This window comes from Acomys minous (genome assembly GCF_964271855.1).
Source record: "Acomys minous genome assembly, chromosome: 12".
Taxonomy (NCBI): Eukaryota; Metazoa; Chordata; class Mammalia; order Rodentia; family Muridae; genus Acomys; species Acomys minous.
Genome location: NC_140493.1, coordinates 28,034,502 through 28,056,147, shown reverse-complemented (window position 1 = coordinate 28,056,147; position 21,646 = coordinate 28,034,502). Strand labels below are relative to the sequence as shown.

At 47.7% G+C, this 21,646-nt stretch overlaps 1 protein-coding gene across 6 annotated transcripts in view; it reads right to left on the bottom strand.

Moving 5' to 3' along the window:
- The window catches only part of SLC45A4 (solute carrier family 45 member 4), a 73,635-nt gene that overhangs the window by 24,916 nt on the left and 27,073 nt on the right, over nt 1-21,646 (bottom strand). For 5 of the 6 annotated variants that reach the window (XM_084749512.1, XM_084749515.1, XM_084749517.1 and 2 more), the window contains exon 2: nt 4,101-4,745. In XM_084749512.1, coding sequence (XP_084605638.1) covers nt 4,101-4,344 — 244 coding nt within the window. In that variant the 5' untranslated portion in view covers nt 4,345-4,745. Of the gene's footprint in view, nt 1-4,100; nt 4,746-18,294; nt 18,427-21,646 lie in introns of those variants that run through there. The other variant, XM_084749516.1, reaches the window with a different exon arrangement.

The following is a 21,646-nucleotide window of genomic DNA, read 5'->3' as shown; positions in this document are numbered from 1 at the left end:
CAATAGTACGTGAAAAAAATATGCATAAAAACAAGAACAAAACCAAGATCCACATTGGGGACAATGACAAGGCACAAATTCAGCTACCTAGTGTGTGACCCTCAGAGGAGGAGGACAAGAATGTGAGATTTCAATGTCGTGAGAGTATAAAATGTTGGAATTCTGAATGGGGTGAAAATACCATCACACCAAGAAACATCCTGTGAGATGGGGCTTATAAAGGCAGGTGGGGCCACTCCATGGACTGGACAGGGCCATGCCCATCTGCATTACATTGGTACCTGGAGTTCTCCAGTAACAGGGAGCTGTCCCTTCTATGCAAATTCCCTGTTTGCAGTCAGGTCCCTGTCACCCCAGCCCCATCCTCACCCATCACAGCATACCAGTCACCTTTTGCACATCAAGGCCTCCTTCGCAGATTCAGGGATTCAGCAGCAGCCCCCCAGCACCAGACTAGCACCTCCACCATAGGGCTCCTTCCCAGAGGCAGAACTTCCAGATGCTCTGCTCTAGAGCCTCACTTTCCTGACAGCTGTGCAAAGCAAAGGTGCCCAGGCCTCTGGGGGAGCCCAGAGAAGGAGCAGCAGCCGATCAGGTCTCACATGTGCCAGACTCTGTAAGCACATCAGACATGTAAACTCATTGCCTGCTTTCCAAAGAGATCTTGGTGCAGAAGTAAACGCACAAGCAGTGGATAAGGGAGAGCCCAGGCTTCCCAAGGGGGTCGGCTTTGGCTGTAGGGCACGGTGCCTTCCAACACCACCACCATAGAGGCACAGAAACCACTTATACCACTTGAGCAAATAGTGGGAATGACACAGATCCCATAAGGGGCCCTACACTGCTATCATAAGGAAAATGCTGTGATCTACCACAGGCGGAAGGGTGGCTAGCTGGCCATACCACCTTCTGCTTGGCCCAAGCTTCTGGAGCTTCCTTTATTCCTACCCTTCCCTGGGTGCTGGGATGGGGGAAGCCCTGATGCAGTCAGGCTAAGGATGACCGGACATTACCATTTTCAGGGGTAGAGGATACTGCAGGCAATACCTTAGAGGACACTGGCCTCTCCATGCTAGCAGGGCTTGAGGGTCTCTCCACTGGTCCTAGTCCTGTGATAACAGTGCAAGAAGCTGTACCGTGGTAAAAGGCATAGGGAGCACAGGATGCAAACCTTGGTACATCAGAGACACTAGGAAGGCAGTCTGCCACACGGCTGATGACAGCCAGAAAGTCGGTAATCAGCAAGCAGAACTGACTTCCTCTCCATGGGACATTCAATAGCCTTTCTGCTCCCCACATGGAGGCCCACTGATCAGTTTCACCAGCAACATTAACAATAAGACAACTTAGAGCGTACGCACAGGACTACACAAGGGCACTGCCTTTAGGAACCGCCAAGGTTCCTGCATATCCTCGTCTGATTGGCTACTCCTGGACTGAGCCCATCAGGTCCATTGACTTTGGAGGACAGAATCTGAGTTGGTGCTCTGCTTGGTAGCTTCTGCTTGTTGCCCTCCAGCCAGGAATTTTCTATGGGAAACTGAACATTTGAAAAAACAAACAACAGACTTCCTACCACAAACTGTAGACAACTTATAAACAGATTGTTTGTTAATAAAACACCTTTCCTTTGAAATCACTTTGAGAGCCAGTGAGATGGCTCAGTAGGTAAAGGCAATTGCTGCCAAACCTGATGACCGGAGTTCAATTCCCAGGGCCCACACACTGGGAGAGAACCGATTCCTCAAAGGCATCCTCTGAGCAAGTGCAGACCCACAACCCTCAGTCAATCAATTAATCCAACCAATCAACAGAAATGAAAAATGTAAAGCAGTTTGACACCTTTTAGAAAGATGGGTATACAGCGAAGTAGTGGTGCCACCCGCCTTAATTCCTAGCACTGGGGAGTCAGAGGCAGGTGGATCTCTTGAGTTTGAGGCCAGCCTGGTCTACAGAGTGAGTTCTAGGACAGCCAGAGCTACAAAGAGAAACCCTGTTTCAGAGGAGAGAAAGAAAAAAGAAAGAAAGGAAGAAAGATGAATATATGTAAATAACGGAAAAGCACTACATTCTAAATCATAAAGGGTTTAGAAACAGTGTGGCCATGAAGCTTCAAGCAGAGTACCCAGAGCCCAGACATCAGCCTCCTACTGCTGTGTGACAAGGCACACGAGGTGGAGTGGCATCTGTCATCCCACAGTCAATTTCTATGGGCCAGGGACCCAATGCTCAGCTCAGTAGTTTGGCTCAAGGTCTCTCAACAGCTGCATTCCAGGTCTTGACCCAGGCTGTGACTGTCGCAAAGCTCAGCTGGGGAAAGGTCTGTCGACAAGCTTCTCACCAGGCACTGGCGGATTTGTTTCTCACAAGCTCGTAACTCTTAACCCTGGGCCTTGCTGGCTCTTGGCTGGAGTCCTCATGTCCTGAGGCTCTCTCCAAGAAGCTACAGTGAACTAGTAAGATGGAGTCACTGAGGGACTGATGGTTAGCCTGTAATCCCAGTTATTTGGGAGGGGTAGATGGTAAAATATTTATTTTCCTCAATTAACTAAAATCACACAACAAACCTCCTGTAATAAATATTTAAAACCAAATAATAAAAAGTGCCAAAGGTCACCCAGAACAGTACAACCATGAAGTGTGAGGGGTCCAGGCAGCTGTGGATCCTGGGTCTCAGCAGCTCGGGGCTGTGGATCACAGCACTGTTGCTGTAACGTAAGAGAGAGGCCAACACGGAAGGCCATGCTGGCTCCAGATCTGCTACAAGACCTGGTGGAAGCCAGCTCAGAAGGCTTTGACAGGACAAAACTAATACCAAGTAAGCCTGATGCTTCCTTCTACTTCTCTCTCAACAAACTACTAAGCTGTCTTCTGTGACCACAGCAGGACCCTCTCTCCTCTGGCCTTACTGCCTAGTTCCCTGCCCCCAGAAGTCACTATCTTTAATCTTCAAGATGGTCTGTGTTTCTTTCCCTCAGGGTACCTTCAAAATGGCTGGGAGGTTGGGGGTGTGGGGGTGTCAGGTCATTTACCCCTGCCTCTATGGAGCTAAGGCACCCAAAGACAGATGTGGTGTCCTGTCTGCCCCAGTGCCTTCACATGACAGGACCCCAGGAGATGCAGCACAGTGACAGATAGAACAAGAGACCAGCTATGCACGGTCAAGCTCAATGCCTGCCTGGCCCCCTGCCCCAGCACATCTGGCCATAGCCTTCTGGTCACCTCCCAGGCCTTCTGAGAACTGGCTTTGGGAGCTCAGGGTAAAGGTTAAGGTCTGATTCCCAAAGAAAAGCATGCCAGAATCCACAGTGGAACCTCAGAATGAGACCTATGCCAGTTGCTTTGCTAATTCCCATAGAGCAGAACTTTGTGTGGCAGTGAGCACTCCCAGTGTCAAGGAACCTGCTCCCACAGAAACCTGTGTGCTCTGAGGCCAGAGCCACACCTCATTTGTGATGGAAGGAGTAGTGATGATTTCATGGGGGTGGCACATCCACATGCTGAGCTGACTGACGCTCTTATCATGCAAGGCTGCAGTTATGTTGTGGCAAGAAATACTTCTAAAACAACAAAAGCAGACAGACTTTTAAAAATTAATCCTGATTACATCAACATACAGAATGAAACTGACGCTTCTAGATTGCTTGGCCTTCTGTCTAGTTCTCTTAGAAGCTTCAGAGTTGAAGAAATTAAGTTTTTAAAACTTCCCGAGACTACAGAGAAAACTAAAGATTCTGACAAAACTTTGGGGACAAACCTACTCTAGTGTAAAACTAGGAGGGTTGTGGTCACTTTTGGGGTGGAATTGCACTCACTCTCATTCCACAAGCAAAGAATTTGAGTGTGACACAGGATCCCTAGCCATGGTGGTCTAGCCAGTGGCCTCCACAGCCAGTATGGCTAACATAGCCACGCCTAGCTTTTCTCAAGTGACCTGCAATGCAATGCTCAGACCAAAGGAACAAGCCCCTGAAGCAGGTTAACAGGAGAAAACTGTCACAGAAGTCAAGGAGCCATGACAGGGTTGCCCAGGACCCTTTTACCAGCTGTGGTTGTAGCTGCACACTCCGCAGCAGCCACGTCCTCTGCGCTGCACTTACCTATCTGTAACAGTATAGGTGTGACCAGTGCTGTCTCCATGGCGTAACAGAATTCCCTGCCAAACATCACTGCCCCGTGCATGACCCATAGGCGCATGGGGATTCTGTCTATGGACCCCTCGCTTGTGGTCTCTTCTTGGGTCTCGGCCTCTGGGTCTCTGGGTTTCTGAGGGTCCGGCAGGGGCACGGGCAGCTCTTGTACTTGCATAGATTCCGGGTCAGCATTCTGCGGAGCCATTTTCATTACCACCAAAATATATATATATGTGTGTATATATATATTTTATTCTACCTATATAAATAATGCTATCATCTCTCTCCAATGATAAATTAAGACGTCTTCTCGTTGTGCTGCATGCGCATTCCTCGGCAAGTAACTCTTGTATTCCACTCTGTACCCACAGGCGTCTCAACTTCTCACACGAGATGTGCAGCAACACAGAAGGGTTTTTGGTTGGACTGTAAACATATGGCTTGCTGGCTCACTGTGAGTTAGAGTTAAAAATCCATAAGGACCACTCAGTTAATACCAGTTTCATCATCATGACTGTGGAGGCGCTGCAGTCACTTCTCTTGCTACAGAGAGTCAGGGATCTGACACACACAGGCGGTCTTCTGTGACTCCCCATCGAGTGGCTAGAGGATCTGCAAGAGAGCAAAGACAAGCTGCAGTCAGGGGTGGCCTCTGCCCACCACACCTGCCACCTGGCCCCAGGAGCCTGCTCAGCACCAGCACGCACAATGAGCTCATGCTCATGGGATAGCTGAAGAAAGTGGACAGGAAAAAAAAAAATATGCCCACTCTCTAGCCAACATTAATACACTGAGCCCTGTTGCTGGAGGCATCACTGGCATCCTTCTTGGCCTTCCATAAATGGAAGTAGAATGGAAGAAAGGGAAGTTGAGGAGAACAACTGACAGAACCACACAAGGATTCATGATACACTGCCTGCAAATGTGTAATAAAAGGTGGAAGAGGAGTGCTGGAGAGATCTCTCACTGGCTGTTCTTCCAGAGGACCCGGGTTCAACTCCCAGCACCTACATGGCAGCTCACAACTGTTTGTAACTCCAATTCCAGGGAATCTGACACCATAACACAGGCAAAAACCACAAATGTACATAGATTAGATTAGAGAGAGGGGGAAGGGAAGGAGGAAGGGAAGGGGGGGGGAAGAGAGAGAGAGAGAGAGAGAGAGAGAGAGAGAGAGAGAGAGAGAGAGAGAGAGCGCTTAAAAAAAAAAAGGCAGAAGAGCTAAGCTACACAGAACAGCGATACCAGTCCCACTGCCTAACAGACGAGTTCAAAACTCTGTCCTGAGGCTGGGTCCTCAGCAGTAGCTTGAGAAGCAGTCCTTGACCTGTCCAGGTTGGGAAACAGTGATAATCAAATCAAAGTTAAAAGAAGCTGTACACACATGCCAAACTCTGTACCTTCTAGCAGTCTTGAGACACCTCACCCTAGAGTGGCAGTACCAGGTGCTTTGGAACACAAGAGCCCAGTCTTGAAGTCTACTCCAGTCCAGTTTCTGTGACTAGCTTGTCTCTATTTAGACACACACCATGGTAATGCATTGATTCTTAGAGATAATTGAACACGTCCTTTCAGAAAGGATCCAGACATTACATAGCAACATAGATGTGAAAGCAGCACCAGGGAGGCAGAGGTTGGACAATCTTGAACTCCAGGTCTGCCTGGACTACATAGCAAGACCTTGTCTCCAACCAGTATGTGCATGCACACATTCACATGCCAGCTGCCCCAAGAGGAAAGGTGCGAGTATAAAACACCCCAGCCTCTTTGGGAGGTGGACCTCCAGATGCTAGGTTCTGTCTGAAGGGGGGAAAAGCCTCTGAGTCATGCAGAACAGCATTCGAATGGCTGATAGCTTACCAAACATTTCTCAATGATTGCTTTGGATAAATTATTTCTAATAATATCTAATTAGTAAAGATGAAACCTAAGTAGTCCCTCCTCCCCTTCTAGGATGGGGAAAAAAAACTTGGGGTAAGCACCACTTAGCCCTTCTCTCAAGGCAAGGTCAGGCCAGGCCAGATAGGAAGGTTTCCCAGAGCACTGGCTTTCAGCTCTTCCCACCCACCTCACTCACTTTGTTCTTTGGCTGCACCTTTAACCCACCCCTCTACCCCTGCAAGCCCACCCCGCCCCACCCCCACAGTCAAGATACGGCAGTCTCAGCTACACACTCAGTTCTCTGTCCCCAGTTTTACTGCAACTCCACACTGTAGCCCTCATCTCAAGCCTCACATTCACCTAGCTCCTCTACCAAACCCTCAATCAAGGGACTGGAGAGATGGGAGAGACAGCTGAGCAGTTAAGAGCCCTGCCTGCCAGAGGACCCAAGTTCAGCTCCCAGCAACCATGTTGGGCAGCTTACAGCCACCTGTAACTCCAGGAGATTCAACAGCTCTTACTGCTGAGGACACTGGCACTTCTATGCACATAACTCTACATGGACACTCACTCAATACACATAATTAAAAATAAAACAACAATAACCATTGAAGTGTAATGTGAATAAATTAATTAAAAAATAAATAAATAAAACAACAAAAACTAGTTATCTACTTATACTCCCCTTTGCACAATTTTATCAAGAGCCACTTCCAGCTTGCTATAAGAGTGGGGAAACTAGGCTGGGCATGGTGGCACATGCCTATAATACCAGCAATCTGGGAGGCAGAGGCAGGTGGATCGCTGTGAGTTCGAGGCCAGCCTGGTGTGCAAAGTGAGTCCAGGACAGCCAAGGCTACACAGAGAAACCCTGTCTTGGGGGCGGGAGGGAAAGAGTCAGAAAATTAATCCTAAGCCTAGCTCCACTACTCTTGACCTCAACCTTTGCCCAGTCACTGTCAAGAGAAACCATCATGGCCTTTCCTTATGTCAGCCTGCCAGTCTTAGGTCAAAACAGGGCCCACAGTTTAAATTCTTGGCCCCTTCCTGACAGGAACATTCTCAGGACTTGTGTCCAAAAGTTTGTGAAGATGAAACAGATCAGCTGGGTGTTGGGCAGGACGACAGTGATTATTTTGCAAGCAGTACTAAAAACTAATTACAAACACCAAAGCCTTCAGCTCTGCTCAGTGGCCTTTGACCCACTGCTGTTCTATCCTCAGAGACTTGTGTGCCTGAAATACAGTGCTAAGTTTTGGCTGCAGAGTCACTGCAGCAACAGCAAAGAGGAGACTCTGAAAGCAATCACAGTGGTGTGTGCTTGTAATATCAGCTCTTGCAGGGTGGGCAGGAAGATGCCAGTTCAAGGTTGTCCCTGGTTACATAGCAAGCTTGGGCTACATAAGACTTTGTCTCAAAAACAAAAACAAAAAGTAAAACAAGATAAAAATAACTCTCCAATACATAGGCATGAAAATCACTCCAGGCAGTCCATTCCAGTCACAGGGCAACAGGGAAGCTACTACTGGCCAGGGACACTCCCAGAGCCCTGTAGCGTTCTGTAGCACTCAGCCATCAGCCCTGAGGCTGAGTAATGCCAGTCTAAGGGTTTCTATAAGGTGTCTGAGCATGGGCTCAGAGAGTACAACCTGACATCGTTGGGACCCATAAGGTAGAAGAAAAATGACGTCTCAAGCTGTCTTCTGATTTCTACTCACACCATGACACATCTGAATCAACTCCAACCCAAGTGTGGCCAACTTTTCTTTAAAGCCACAGATAGCCTCTGTTGTATACTCTACTTAAGTTTTGGGGGGTTTGTTTGTTTGGTTGGTGGTTGTTTGCTTTGTTGAGACAGGGTTTCTTTCGCTGTGTAGTCTTGGCTGTCCTGGAATTCCGTGATCTGCCTGCCGCAGCCTCCCAATTGCTAGGCTTAAAGGTGTGCATCACCACCACCTGGCTTGTTTTCTTTTTCTTGTCCTCCTCCTCTTCGTCCTCCTCAACCCCTTTAAAATTGCTGACTGGTTCTAACTAGTAGAACCAGGACCCCAGGCTGGACCTCACTACCAGACTGTAGGGTACTGACCTATAACCTGGAGACAGACAGGTCAACCAGGCTTAGGAATCGCACAATACAGTGGCTTCTTTTGTTGCCCCATCCAAACAGCTTCTGGGCTTCCAATTCTCACTTGACCTGACCCTACCACCATTGTTGTTGTGTTATTCCTGGCTACACGAGACAAAGATAGAAGCCACATACCATCAGGCCACATACTGGCTCTGAAGATGAAGTTCCCTCGACTAAAGGTAGGCCTCTACAACCACACTACATTTCTCAAACAATGGAGTTTCATAGCAGCTTACTGGGAGAATACCAAGTAAGAAGAGCCAGTGTCAAGCAAACTATGGCATATGGCTTCGGGTCACAGTTGGCACCAGGCCTGTGGCACTGGCTATAGATACCTTCATTTTACTTGGGCAGAACGATGCATGGTGGCTCATATACCTGATGAGTGCAAGAAGAAACAGACATCAAACTGGGGGGTGGGGGTAGAATGGGACTCTGGGATGGATGTTTGGGTTCTCTCTACTCAAAGACTCGGAACTTATGCAAGGTCAGGACTCAGTTGGCATGATGCTCAGATGTGCACACAGATGCCAGGCAGCCCAGCACCCATAGTCTCAGAGGGCAGCCTAAAAGCTTGGCACCCAGCTACATGATCTACCTGGAATGGTGCTGTCATCTTTGAGGGGACTCCGCTCCCTGCTTCTCTGCACCAGCTCAAGCCACACCAACCTTCCCAGGCTTTTCTCTATTTAGGATAGTAAACTCTGTGCCTGCCAACATCACTACGGCTGCTGGACTGGATGACATGTCATGCCAGCTACTGTGCGGCTGCTCATGATGCACCAGCATCCTCACCTCCCTAACGTGGGTCCTGTGCTGCTCACAATGGAACTGGCCACACACCAGAAGCCCAGTGGAGTTCAATGAATGAAGGCAGTGACATGGAGGACACCCAATCCCTGTCTTGGCCACTTCCACACTCCAGAGTTCTGGAGCAGCCACATCTGGTAATAGGAAACCAGCCCCCTCCCTCATCCTAGGTCTGGCCTCTCTAAGATCCTTGTGGAAAGTGTGTGCGCTGGATTGGGTACCTGCCGTTCACGTGGTCTAGAGAACAGAGTATGGATCTCACACAGGCAAATGCCATGAGCATCTTCCAGGTGGCCTTGAGGAGCAATTACTAAGTACAAAGCCTATTAAACATGTCTCATTCTGTACACTAACTCCCAGGCACTGCCAACTTGTGGCACTGATACCACTGCAAGACCACTAGCCCTCCAAGAGCCAGGGCAGCTCTCCAAACTTTTTTTAAAAGTCATGTGAATAACTAGAACAAAACAGACTCAAGCTGGTAAAGAGTGGCATTTCTTCACCAACACACAGGGATTTGACCAACATGGATTTATAGCTGGGCACTGTGGAAATAGTGGTATAGCTGCTAGGCCCACCCTCTCTTCTTCAAAGCCCTAGGAAGTGGAGACTAGACTAAGGTAGAGCAGCTCTGATGTCACACTTAGTAGAAAGGGACCCCAGCTGACTGAGGGATACATATAGGGCACAGCTGAGGAAGGAGGAAAGAGGGACGCCATGGCCCAGGGAGGCACTCCCTGCTCTGAAAGGAGGGGAAGTATTTAAGGACAGTGTCTGAGAAGCAGCCAGAGCCACCGTCAAAGGCTCAGCGCCAGGCCTCCGCTCACACTAGCCTGGCTGCTCGACAATACTGCTTTAAGCAGAAAGGCAGCCAGCCCCTTTCCCTTTCTGAGAGGCAGTTTACACTCTGCATTTCCCAACACTCTCCAAATTACTCTTTCCATGTTCATTTCCAAGAACTTTATGAGCATATGGACTTTAAAAGCAGTGTGATGAGCTCTGGGGGAAAAGTCCTTTTGTAATCTGGACTGGATTCAACTTGTCTTTTGGAGAATCGCTGTCCTCCATAACTTTATCTTTAGTTTTCTTTCAAGCCTACTCTGAGGAAAGCTCTTGAGGGCTCTTGCATAGCTCTGCACACTTCTCAGGTTTGGTCCTAACTCCACCTGCTATGTCTCTGTTGGCAAAACTCGTTCTTCCTTGGTCAGTGAATATTTGAAGGCTAGTAATGTTGCTTGCTCCCTAAGACTCTTTACATCCCTTCTCCATATAACTGAGGCTACTGACTTTCTATTTAACTTGTCTGATGCTTTTATCTAATCTGCTTGCTCATCATTCTCAGGCTTGAACGACGGCACTTCTGAATCCCAGAGGTACCTGGCTGGCTCACTCATGCACTTCCCCAGACACAAGGCAGTCCTCTCCATTTGAACTTAACCAAGCATAACTCTTGTTTGAAGACTTGGGCACTTGCCGTGCCCTTCCTGGGAATAAGACCCTGCAGGGTGGAAACCCTTTGTTTGTGGACTCCCAACATCCCATCTCTGGTATTCTCCATCAGAGCCCAAAAAGAAAAGGAAAGAAGCTTGAAGAAGCAAACAGGGTGGAGCTATGACTCCTGACCAGAGGCCAAGCGCCCTGCATTCATTCGGTCAGCACATTTCAAGAGAGAACCATCAAGTATCATAAAAGTAGGTTCATTGTCCATGAGCAACGCCTGTGGAGTCATCTCCTAGTGCAGGACATCTGTTCCCTGGAAAGAAGCTGGTCCCCTGCCATCACAGGAGTGAACACTATGTAATCACATGCAAAAGCTTCCTCTGAGAGACACAGTGTAAAATGTCCAGGCATGATGACATGCAGGAGCGAGCCAGAAGGACCAGCTGCCTCTGCTCATGGCAAGGCAGTTCTGCATGCCTGAGAAAACATGGAGGAAACAAGCGTGAGAACAAGCTATGGCTTCTGGCATCTTCTAGTATGAGTGAGCTGTGACATACGCAAGACAGCTTTTCCCCAGTACAGCAAAGAATGCTTCCCTTGGATCCTGCTCCAGCAACTTGCGCACTTGGTGACAATTTTGTTACAGTCTGCAGATGTACTCAGACAAATGCAACGACAATTGTTCCAACTAACAACTTCCTCTATTGTCCTGCTTCTAATGTGGGAGTGACTGATGCCAAAACATGTGACTTCCTTCAAGCTGCTGTAGAAAAGTGGCTGAATAGCAGCTCTGATTGGTACCCCAAGTTTAACTCAAAGTTCTGGGGTGCATTTTTAGGTCTGAGTATATGTGTGTGGTAGGGGTGGGTAGGTGTGTGTGGTGTGGATGTGGGTGGGTGCCTGTGGGTGTGGGTGTGGGTCCCTGTGGGTGTGGGTCCCTGTGGGTGTGCACGTGCGTGGACACATGCGCCCATGTTGTGTATGCATGTAGAGACCAGTGATTGACACTGGGTTTGGGTTTCTTCCTCAATCTCTCTTAACTGTATATATTGAGACATAGTTGCTCATTTGAACCCAAAGCTTGCCATTTTGTTTAGTCTGGCTAGATAGCTTATATCAGGGATCCCTGTCTCTGCCTCCCAAGAGCTGAGATGACCAATGGGATACCACGATTGCCTGGCAATTACGTGGGTGCTGAAGATTCAAACCTGGTAGAAGATGAGCACTTCACTTTCTGAGCCATTTCCCTAGCTCCAAGGCTGAGAAGTTTCAAGGGTCGAAATGGTTACAACATTCACCAGCGTGGTCAAAGTCAATACTGCACTCAGCTTTGGCACAGTGCAGGAGTGCTGGTGGGGCATGCTGCACTTACTGATGCCCCCCTCCATGGCCTATACATTTTCTCACACATGTGCAAACTGTGTGCTCTAACTACAGGAGGCTAACAAGTGCCCAGTGGTGACTAGCTTAACTGCAGCACCCACTCACAAGTATAAACAGGCACAAACTGAGGAGCCACTCAAAACACCATGAGTGCAGGAGATGTTTAACTAAAAGTGTAGTCGCCCAATGAGCCTCATAAGTTTAAAATATCTTTAAAACGTGGTGACTCTATCCACCCTCTGGCACAGCCTCCTAAACTGTATCAACTGCTCCCAAGAGCATGCAGATCTTTGAGGAACAGAGAGAAAGGACCTTACCAAATTGCTACCCTGCTGTAGGGGATCAAAAGTCAAAGTTCAAAGTACAGAACAAGAAAAGAGTAGCTACCTGTGTCTTTCACATCAGCATAAAGCCAGAAAGTTACTGGGGCAATCTGACAGGGACCACGGTGTAGTACCAGGTCCTAATGCAACCACAAACAGCCCTGGATGACGTTCACTGACACAGCCTCCTGGTCCCCACCAGTGCCTCTCTGGAGATGGTCAGAGACAACACAAAGCAGCAAAACTGGACCAATGGCAGCAGACAGCAAAGAATATCAATATACAGACCAAGAATATAAAAAGTCCAATTGACTTCAGCTAGTTCAAAGTGTCCATGGTACAAATGGAATACAGCACACAGCAAGTCTACTATTTTACTGGGAAGCACGTAAGCAAGGAGTCAATGCTGTATTAAGAGAACAAGAGAATACGCCACAGATGAGGAGAGAGGACTTGCAAAGAACACAGCTGACAAAAGACTGCTGTCCAAAATACACACTCAGAAAACAGCCTGATTATAGACAGGTTGGGGGCCAGGCATGGTTGTAAATACCTCTAACTCCAACATGCGGGCTACAAAAGCAGGAGGGTCAGAGAGAGTAGGTCAGGGTCAGCCTAGACTGTGTATTGAGTTTGAAGCCAGCCTGGACTACATGAGACCTTGTCTTAAAATTCAAAACAAACCAAAAAATTAGTCAAGGATCCTAAAAGAGGTCAAGAAGACACAGATGTACGAAAACACGGCAAAGTTATAAAAAGATGCTTCCCTTCATGCGTCACCTAAGTGCCAGGCCACTACATACCTGCCAGAACTGCGCAAATCCAAACACTAAGCAAGCACTAGTGAGGATATGGTACAGCCTTGCTCAATCACGGCTGGTGGGGATGCAAAGGGTGTAGCTATACCACTTTGGGACATAGCAGCATGCAAGCCAGAATTCAGTGACATGTTACATGATCATGACTCCACACACAGACGCTAACACATACTCTGGTCCTGACAGCTGGTACCTGGTAGCAATCAAGGTATCTTTCAGGAGGAGAATTAATGAATGGTGGAGGAAGGTAAATATTGCACACATGCCTGTAATCCCAGCACTTAGTAGACTGAAACGAGGATTATGACAAACTGGAGGTCAGCCCAGTCTACACGGCTAGCCAGCATTACACATCAAGACAGAGGACTATTCACTGCAAATTGCTAAGTGGCAGGAAATGAGCCAGAGAACGGAAACAACTGTGACTCCAACTCATGGCCTTCTAGATAAGGTGAAATCACAGAGACTGTGGAGAGTAAAGAGCTGAGCCCGTCTTTCCACCTACTCAGCAGGCTGAGGCCAGAGGACAGAATGTGCAAGGCCTACAGAGTAAATGTGACACCAGCCCAGGCAACTTGCCAGGACCCTGCCTCAAAATAAGAAGAAACAACATTTGGGAGGCTGAACAAGAGGATCAGGAATTCAAGGCCAGATTCATGTACATGAGACCCTGTCTTAAAACAACAACATAGGGCTAGAGAGATGGCTCAGTGGTTAAGAGTGTTTCCTGTTCTTCCAAAGGTTCTGAGTTCAATTCCCAGCAACCACACGGTGGATCACAACTATCTGTAATGTGATCTGATGCCCTCTTCTGGCCTACAGGTATACATGTAGACAGAACACTGTATACATAATAAAAATAAATAAATAAATCTTTAAAAACAACAACAACAAGAACCATAAAAGTAAGTAAAAAGAAGGCTGTCGACCTGGCTTAATGGTTATTGCTGGACATGCATGAAGCCCTACGTTCAATTCCCAGCACTGAAAATGGGAGAAAATGAATGCTTAGAAAGGTTCAAAATCCCTCCCTCTTGCCAGGGGTGATGGTATATGCCTCTAATTTTAGCGCTTGGGAAGCTGAGGCAGGAGAACTGCTACATGTTTCAGGCCAGGCTGAGCACAGGGCCTCCCATTTTGTGAGGAGAAGAAAATAACCACGGAACCCGAAGACCCACTTCTCACAAGACAAGAAGGTGAAACCAGTGACTAGTCAAGATGATTTAAAATTTTTATTTTTGTTAAGAAACTGGCACACTACAATGAAAGTAAACTTCAATCTTTAAGCCATCTAGAGAAGCTGTCACACCCTCCACATACACGGTATATGTAGATGGGGATTGACGGTGCATACCTGGAATCCCAGCCCTCGGGAGGATGTGACAGGAGACACCATTGTTACAGCTTCACTAAGCCAGAGCTGAAGAGTTCCAGTGTCATGGTTTGCAGAAGTGCCTCTTGCCTCCTGTCCAGTCAGGATGCCTTACGTACAATCAGTAAAGGTTCTTCCTCTAGCCTGGTGCCCTCCACCCCCACAACAACAGAATCCCTCAGCGTCTCCCAGCCTGTTAGTATTTGAACTGTTGCTCCTATATTCCTGTATAATCAGCTAGTAGGCATCCATCCATCCAGTACACAAGACTCCAGGAGCTGACACCCAAGGACCTACAGTGAAGCTGTTTCGGCACCAATGGCAAACCCCAGGGGAGCCCTGGAAGGCCCCAGCCAACACTGACTGGCCTCCCTCACACATGGAAATCCACCAGCCCCTAAGCTACTACTGGATACTGCAAGGCCTCCAGGCCTATTTTGCCAAGAGCCAGCCTGATAAAGGGAGCTCACTAGGCATGTGGGCTTTCTCTGAGGTGATCTGGTATTTGCAAGGTCTTGTACCATGATACAACCCCAAACTGCTTCCAGCCTCTGACATGCTGTCAGGACGATTGATTTGGAGAAGTACAGTAGGCATGAGAGATCTCTGGAGGTGATTGGTATTTATAAGGTCTGTATCGTGATATGCCCCAGAATTGCTTCCAATCTCTGACTACCCTGTCAGTTATGCTTTGTTGCATCTCTCTAAAATTTAGCATTAGAGCCGAGCATGGTGACACATGCCTTTAATCCCAGCACTCAGGGAGGCAGAGACAGGTGGATCACTGTGAGTCTAAGGCCAGCTTGGTCTACAAGCGAGTCCAGGACAGCCAAGATTACATAAAGAAACCCTGTCTCAAAAAACCAAAAATAAAAAACATCTGGCATTGGTGTAAACTGTTACTTTCTGGGTACTGACCAGCTCTGATCGAGCAAATTTCCTACAAGATCTTGTTGAAGATGTACTGTTTGTTATTCAAATGAATTAATTACTGATTATGGATTTCCTAATTTGATTCAAATAGTTCTAAAAGTTAAAGTCAGTTCATGGTTGTAATGAATACCTTTGTGGACCTCCAGATGCCTCACTAAGGATAGCCTTGTAGCAAATTTGTGGCTTCAGATAAGCCTCCACTCCAGATGACACCACGAAATCCTGGTATTTCAACATATATATAGGCAAGTTTGTTTAAACTTCCCATAAACCTAAGTGGAATCAAGCTACCTAGAGATGTCTGAATTTACTCTGCTTCTTAGAATGAAAGACAGATAAAATTATTGTCCTGAGCTCATAAGGAACTAAGAGATAGCTGGATAATGTATAGTTAAGTCAGTCCTAATTGACAAGTTGCATTATTCTTGTAACTTTTAGGCCTTGTCACTCTGAACTCACTGTGAACTTACGTAATGGATACTTAGATAAGAAATGTTTAGATTTAAAACATGTAACCTGTTGTACTATGAGGTAATACCCTTTTCTCAGAAGTGTAAGTATGGTCATCTACAATAAACGGTGCTGAAATTGGGTAACTTAACTTCAGTTGAAGTTAAGAGGCCTGACTTCATCCGCCTTTCTTCTTGAACCTTTTCTCTTGAATGTATGTGTTGAGATTGGGCAACCTGACTTCAGTTGAAGTTGAGATGCCTAATTTCATCCACCTTTTCTCTTGAATGCATGTGTGTGAGTGGTTTATTTTCTATCTCTCCCTTATTTCTTATTCCCCTGAAGATTCACAAATAAGACTCAAGGCTATCAGCCTTCTGTGGCTAATAAGCCTAAGATTACATTAGCTTATTGGAGATCTCCAAAGGAGGCCTATCTACAGATCAAAGAGCCTCCTTTTACGACCCCCCACTTTTACAGCCTCATCCATAGGAAGTTCTCCTCCCCTGGCCTCAGTACAGCCAATACCTAGAGAAGAAACCCTGGGCCCCCCTTTCCTCCTTTCTCTTTCAATCCTGATCAGTTACCTGAGCCATCAGCTCTGGCCACCCAAGAGATAAAGCGAACTAGAAGGGCATGGGCATCCAGCCCCAGAGACCCTACCCTGGACCTCTTCAGAGGCACAGCCGGGCATTAACACTATTTGCAGACCACGAATGCTATCAACTCCCAGGTGCTTACGTATACATGGCTGGCACACCATTTCTGGAAGCAACTTTTCCACCTGCAAAGGAAAACATCAGAATTGCCAAGAGAGCTGCAGGAGACTACTGGGAATTCCCAAGGCCTGTGGGCATGGAGTACAGCACAGCCTGGCCCAGACACCCTGTGCACCTAGCAACAGACCAAGGAACCAGCTCAGCTCTTGGGTACCTGTGCATGTCTCTAAGAGTCCACAGCTCAGCAACGCAGCATACAAGAGTTTCACACACAGAATTGCACAGGAAAACTTAGGCTGGAAGAACTGTTGGCCTCTTAAACTTTAATTTCTCAGAGATCTTCCTGGCCTTCAACTCACACAAAGACAGGGATGGTGATCATGAAGGCCGCCAGTACCAACAAGAAAATCCCCAAAACACATTGAGGCCAAAATCCTAAGTGGAGTTACCCACTTAAGATATGTGGTATGTCTATCCAATTACTCAGGGCCAAGAGTTGGGGCTCTGTTGGACTCTGATTTTCAGTTCACTCTAAATCCTGTAACACCCACCGTCTCTGCCCTTCTATCTAACACCTCCTAACTGGGCTGTTGACTTTACCTTCAACATTGTAGACTGTTCTCAATGTCATAACCCAAATGAGCTCTTAGAATACCATGCCTATTATACTGCTCCCTGCTTCTGCCTCTCCCTGACTGGACTGGCTTCCAGAGGTCCTTCAAAGAGCCCCTCTGGCTCTCCACGGTCTGCTGTAAGCTAGCCATACCACAAGGTCCACCCCCGGCCACACATTTGCTGAGGTCTCTGCCAACTGCTTGCAAGGCTCTGCAGCCCCTTCTCAGTTGGGCTACCCAAACCACCTGGGCACACCCTACCTGCCAGAGCTGCCTGTAACACTAGATACAAATAAGCTTCCAAGAGTAACAGTAAATGCCACTGAATCTCTGAGTGAAACAAGCAAACTCCAGTGGCGATTAACATGACAGTAAAAACAGCAGTAAATGTACTACTGTTGTTGACAAGGTTTCACCGTTTTGCCCTGGCTGGCTCGAAACCTATTTTATAAGACCAGGCAGGCCTCGAACTCACAGAGATCTGCCTGCACCTGCCTTCTAGGCTCTGGAGTTACAGGCATATGGCACTCTTCATAGCCAGAAAGCATTTTTAATATGGAATCAAATCAAAGTGTCCATTGCTCTAACTTCTCACCATGTGAAGGGCACAGTGGGCATAGCAATGCATACCAACTACATGGGGGATTGCGGCAGGAGTCTGAGCCCACGGTTTGAGGCCAGCCCAGATAACACTGTCCACTGAGAGCAACAGCAACCAAAAGGAGACCTGGGCACAGTGGCTCATACCTGTGGAGAAGCTCGGGCAAGAGAGCAGCCATGGGTTCCAGGCTAACCTGGACTACATCACAAGATTCTGTCTCAAACAAACAGAAGAGTTAGAGGGGAGCCGTTAGGATTTTAAATGATAAACCTTTTTGTGCTGTTTTGTTTTGAGGCCTAGCTGGCCCCGCAGTCTGGGTTCTCTAGCCTCACTCTCCCAAGGGTGGAAAACATCTCTTTTATTGCTTTTTTTTCCCCCTAAAAGCAGGACCTCACAAGGCCTAAGGTGGCCTCAAACGCACTAAGTAGCTAAGGGTGACCTTGAACTCTTGATCTTCCTGCTTTCACCTCCCTGTCTGCTGGGATTAGAGGTCTGTGCCAGTTCAAAAGCTTTTGTAAACAGACTCCCTCCACAGCTTCTACTAAAACCCAAATGTCAAGGGGACCGAGCCAGCATGCAGCACTTAGAAGACTCACAACAAAAGCCCACTTGAGTGAAAATAAAATCACATTGAAAACAAGACAAACAGCCGCCAAAGAAAACATTCTCTGAAGGTTTGGTCTCCTTACCTGGGTCTGTGTGTTTCTCCAATCTGCACTATCCGCTGAGCTGGAGGCACCTGTTTTTAATTAACCGGCAATGAGAGGTTTCTCCTCCCTTTCTTCTAAAGGTTCCTAGCACTGGGAGATTTGCTGGTTTAGGCCACTAGAGTCAGAATGAAGCTCTGGCTGCCATGGAAACTGCAGCAAGCTTCTAAACTGAGAAGCTCCTGGAATCCAGGCTGGCTAAAGGAAGTTGTTGCAGCTTTAATATAAAACCCACAAGAGTGGCCTCAGGCCCAAGTTCCAAGCTGAGCACTGCTCAGACCCTGAGTGTTTCACATAGTTTAGGCCAGATGCCAGCCCTGACTCTGTTCTGACCACGCCCTCCAGGGTCAGGGTCAGGAAGAGAGTAAGAGTTACATGGCATGAAAAACGAAATAAAAGCGCATCGTGTTACGTACATGTACTCAAGAACAGACCTCAAAGACAGAACTGCAGTTACGCGGTGCTACTCTGCGGACCCCTTTCGACAGTAGTGTGTGTAGAATCTAAGCAGAGGCTTCCAGATCCCAAATGTGTGCTAAGGCAAAAGAGGATATGAGGCTCAACTTTAAGTGGTAGGGGCTTCCTGAAATGGCAGTCCACGTGGTCAGACACATGCTGACATTTTTAAAAAGGGGAGGCATGTAGTATGAACTAGTCCTCAACCTGCAGGGGACACATCCCAAGCACCTCGCTTTCTTCAGTGTGCACTAGTTTCACCTACGCCACCCAGGGCTGCTGCTTCCGTGCTCTGCTGTAGACCAAAGGGGTGGGACTGCACAGATCTTAGCAAGGTCAGCTTACCTTCCTGTCTTACTAGGTTAAGGGCCTCCCTCTGTTGACTTAGTAATAGATACACTGTGGAAGCTGAACAAAAGGACTCAGTCCTGAGGTGGGCATGAGTGGTCAGCAGATGCTTTACTGTATTACAATGCACAATTTAAACTTAACTTCTGGAATTTTCTTTTTAATATTTTCAGACCTTGGTTGAGGCAGATGGCAGACACCAGTAAGTGAATAAGTAGGGGAGTAGGAAGAGATTACTTCTGTAATAGGTAAAATGCTAAACCTAGTTTAATGGATAAAGAAAGCTTACTTATGGCTGTAGCCCAGGGCTAGAGCTTCTCTTCCCCTTTATGGCCAAACAACCCAACAGCAAGATCAGCACCAGTGTCCCAGCAACTCCTCACCTGGAATCACAGGCCTGTGAGTCATGCATGGCATTGTTTACTTAGCACTGTGTCCAGCCTCCAAAGGCAGCTGGGCAGGTGACCTCTGAGGAAACTTAGCACCTTGAGGAGCCCTTCTAGGCCCTGGCAAACCTGTTTCCACACAGACCCCCATGCTGCTCACTGAGAGATGAGAAAACCTGGTTAGTCACTTCCTCTTTCTCTCTTCCCTGCTCCACCTCCGAGAATTACTGGAACCTTGGGCCAACTGGCATTGTAGGAAAGGGCAATGTCCTCAAATGCACACACACCTCTACGAAAAGGGGGCCCATTTTCTGTGCTGAAAAATGCTGTTCAGCACTCCTTTGTCTCTGGAAAAAGTTGGTAGATCAGGTCCCAGCATTTTCTTCACACTAGGGACTGTGTCTTGCTGTCTCTTGAACTAACTACTTCTGTTCTGAAGCCTCTGAGTGGCTGCTAAGAAGGCACACCTGGGCAGGACACAGCACTACACAACACTACAGTGCAGGGCTGTTACCTGTTGCATCCAAAGGAATAAAGCCACTGGTGTTTTATTCTAAGAAGCCTCCAGTGTCCAGAGGCACTGGCTACAAGGTACATATCCACACACAAAATTATGTTGTATATTGCTGTCTTTTGACAGGAAACCCCCTGGTGCTACATGTCAACGCATCCCTTCTAGGCATTAGGTTTATAATGTATGAACACACAGCTGGGCTGTAGCTCATTAGCAGCACTTGCAATAAGGTGTCTTGTTGGATCCCTGTCACTACACACAAACAAAAACAGTGCTGCTTCTGTGGGTCACAGCCAGGTTCTTTAGGCTACTCTAGAACTAACGTCAGCTGAAAACAAAACTAAGTATTTTTAAAGACAGACTGTCTTGTCTGCTAGTCTACCCAAACATGCTCTAAGGCCCAGATACAGAACAAGCTGCTCAGCAGCTCTTTCAGCTGCGGGAGGGGTGGCTCTGGAAGCACCCCTGGGATGGGATGGTGGTGGGACCACTTAACTGGTGAAGATTTGAAGCTGATTACCAAGACACACCAAAGATGCCATTCCCCTTAAGATGAGAGGAACTTCCAAAGCTCTACCCCAAAATACAGCAGCTGATCCTCAGTATCTGGGGAAGCACAATCACTGGGGCTCTCTTCAAGGATGCTCATCCAGAATCTGCCTACTCCTGGGCCTTGTTCCCTATCTGTCCCCATCACTCTGAGCACAAGCAGGCAACCTGCTCCATCACTGCTGGCTTACGCTGATGAGGAACTCATAGTCAGCCTATACAGAAGGCTCAAGCCCACCTGAGGGAACTGCCATACTCCTCTTTGCAGGCTAAAGGAGAAAAGAGACAAGAACCCTGAGCCTGCTTCTCCTGGGTACTGCACAGGCCTATATGCATCAAGAAGCTCAACACAAGCCAGGCATGGAAAGCATGAGACAACCTCAGGACTCATGAAGGAGAAGCATGAAGATCTCAAGTTTGAGGGCAGCCTGGACCTCAGAACAAGACTCAAAAGAGGGGGTACACAGTTTTACTCTCACAGTGCTCCTCCAGGCCAGGCAAACGGCCCACTTTGTTTCCACAGCTAAAGACATGAACAGGCCCCTTTTCCACTCAGTCATTTGTGGGTGCCAGTGGCCCTGGCCCACTCAGCACCAGGATCTGGTCTGGGAGCCGGCAGAATAATGCTGTCTTGAGTAAGCCTGGAACTCAGGCACCTGCAATTGAGGTGCACACAGGTGCTAACGCAGAGTAGCTCAGGCACAGACGAGAGGTCATCCATAGCCGTCCACAGAATAGCATGCTATGCCTGGCAGGCAGGGCTGAGCATGCAGATCCAAATGTGCACAAAGCATTTCTTAAGCCATTCTGGGAGACTAGCAGCCATCTCTAAGACTGTTATAGAATCCTTCCCATCAAATGCTTTGTGTAGAGTCCAGTCAAATAAAGACTAAGGCCACTATGTTGGAGCATCCCAGCAATCAGAACTTGGAAACAAAAGGGTTGGAACACAGATACAGTCACGGAGGTGCAGAGGACACACGAAGATGCTTAAGGAATACTTGTCCCTTAGAAGCCAATCTTGCTACTCTGCCCTGAATGTGAAGCTGAAGCATGAAGCTTTACGCCGAGAGAAGCAGGC